At 42.0% G+C, this 2,500-nt stretch overlaps 1 protein-coding gene across 1 annotated transcript in view; it reads left to right on the top strand.

Annotated features, from left to right (window-relative positions):
- The window catches only part of cd99 (CD99 molecule), a 49,663-nt gene that overhangs the window by 18,727 nt on the left and 28,436 nt on the right, over positions 1-2,500 (top strand). Inside the window, exons 8-10 of the mRNA XM_063212460.1 lie at positions 591-626; positions 788-838; positions 1,081-1,119. Coding sequence (XP_063068530.1) covers positions 591-626; positions 788-838; positions 1,081-1,119 — 126 coding nt within the window. The remainder of the gene's footprint in view (positions 1-590; positions 627-787; positions 839-1,080; positions 1,120-2,500) is intronic.

The following is a 2,500-nucleotide window of genomic DNA, read 5'->3' as shown; positions in this document are numbered from 1 at the left end:
AAACGATACATTTCTGGAAATGAGCTCATTTTACACCTCTGTATTACAGGAAGCCAGTGGCCACATCACAGGCTAGTGATGCTGACTTCACTGCATTTATATAGCAGACTATACTAGGCACATTACTGGAGGCTTTTGAATTTAGTGCCTCACACACACACACACACACACACACACACACACACACACACACACACACACACACACACACACACACACACACACACACACACACACACACACACACGCACACACACACACACACACATACACACACACACGCACACGCACACACATGAAAAGGGGATCTTCTCCATTGTCCACCATTTTGAATTTCCAGAAATAGAGATTTCTAGCTGCAAAATGACTGTACTTTGGTCACACTAGTGAATGTTAATGTATTACTCAGTAAATATTCATGAAAAGATCAAATTTGCCAATAAGCAGCAGAGTTTCAATGAGCAGCATAGTTGCAATAACTACTCTGGCCACAATCCTACATAGTGCACCAAAAATATCCACATAGGCTACTGTACATGTGAACCAGGTCTTGGTAATGTGAGCTGAATTTGTAATGTTTTTTTCTCCAGGTGGATTTGACCTCAATGACGCCTTTGGAGAGGCAGGTAAATAGACTACTGATAACTGATAATATCATTTCTGTGTGTTTGTGTGTGAGCATGCATGCATGCATACGTTTATGTACGTGATTAATGCATCATATTGAAGTTGGCTCATTAGCATTCATTTTATTATTAATTTATCTATTATTCATTTCTCCTTTTAGACAACACTCCAGCTGACCCCAAGAAACCAGACCCAGGCACCGGTGGAGGAGGTAACAACCCAAGCCACATAAGCACCTACTGTATACTATACGTTTCACATCCAACTATACCAAGCCACACACTAATAGTACAGATGCAATATCTAGCACAAAAGAGCCACATTTTACATTAGCCTATATCAAACCACACACCTTTAGTGTAGCTACAAGAATTGAGACGTGCATTCTTCATAACCTACTGTGTACTGTGTGTGTGTGTGTGTGTGTACCTGTACCTGTACTTGTACTTGTAGATGGAGGATTTGATTTAGGAGATGCACTAGGTGGTCCAGGTAATGCTATGGAAGTGTGTCAGGTGTTTGGGGTAGCTGGGGTTAGGCCTGGGATATGCTTGCTGTGTCAATTACCTTTTGTGCAAAACTGTGTGTGAACAATTGTAACGGAGGCTAACTGGCAGAGTTAGCGTGGAACGTTAGTAAACCTCCCTCCCGTGTACCTTACACTAAATTGACATACGGTAATATTGGCAATAGAAATCCAAACAATTAATCGATTAATCGACTTTAATCGATCAATGCATTAATCGATTTAAAAACATTAATCGCAATTAATCGACAATTCAACTGACAAGAGACCCAGGTGAAATAGGTATGTGAAGAATGTGTATGAATAGTGGGAATATTTAAATCACCTTTATATTAAGGAATTGAAATGCAGCTAACTTAATTGTGGTATTTTATCTCAATTTTTAATTAAAATGTTTAGATTTGGTAGGTTTTTTTTTCGCGGGGAAAACGCAGCTTATCAATTAATCGTAATTAATCGATAATTTGCATCCCTAATTGGCAAGCACGTCCTAGGACCCACTGCACATTGTAGGAGGTCTGGTGTCACTCTCGTTTGTCTGGATGCTCACTGGGAATCAAGAAACAAATTCTCCCTTTCTCTCTCTCTCTCTCTACGCACTGTATCTATCTTCCCCTCTTTTGGTTTTCCTCTTTTGGTCTTACTGTCGGTTTTGTTTCGGTGCATTGTCTCTTATTCCCGTGATTTGGTTTGTCAATTTGTATTCTGCCATTCTTGTATTTTGGCCTGTCCTCTCGTATTGTTGAACCCCCTTTTCCCTCCTGCCAGCTTCTTGTGATTGTGGTGATCTAGATGTCTCCCTATGCTATAGTTTTGTGTGGACGTCCTGCCATGTTTGTGTGTATATTGTGTGTTTTTATCTGTGCATGGATTGTGCATGCGTGTACAGTGGCCTCTGTCGTTTCTTTACGTATGGGCACAGTGTGTTGTCATCTACGTCTATTTTGTACAGTAAATTTGTACACTGTATGTATGTGGATAAGTGTGTGTGTGTGTGTGTGTGTGTGTGTGTGTGTGTGTGTGTGTGTGTGTGTGTGTGTGTGTGTGTGTGTGTGTGTGTGTGTGTGTGTGTGTGTGTGTGTGCATGTGTGTGTGCGTGCGTGCGTGCGTGCGTGTGTCTGTGTGTGTGTGTGTGTGTGCGTGTGTGTGTGTGTGTGTGTGTACGAGTGTCTGTGTGTCTGTGTGCGTGCCTGTGTCTGTGTGCGTGCGTCTGTGTGTGTGTGTGTGTGTCTGTGTGTCTGTGTGCGTGCATGTGTGTATGTGTTTGCGTGCATGTTCCTGCATGTGTGTGTGTGTGTGTGTGTGTGTTGTTCTAGTGCCATGTGTGTAAATGTATGATCTCTGCGT

Source organism: Engraulis encrasicolus, chromosome 12, assembly GCF_034702125.1.
Source record: "Engraulis encrasicolus isolate BLACKSEA-1 chromosome 12, IST_EnEncr_1.0, whole genome shotgun sequence".
NCBI classification, from domain to species: Eukaryota; Metazoa; Chordata; class Actinopteri; order Clupeiformes; family Engraulidae; genus Engraulis; species Engraulis encrasicolus.
Note: the sequence above shows the minus strand (reverse complement) of the source record. Positions and strands in the feature narration are given on the sequence as shown.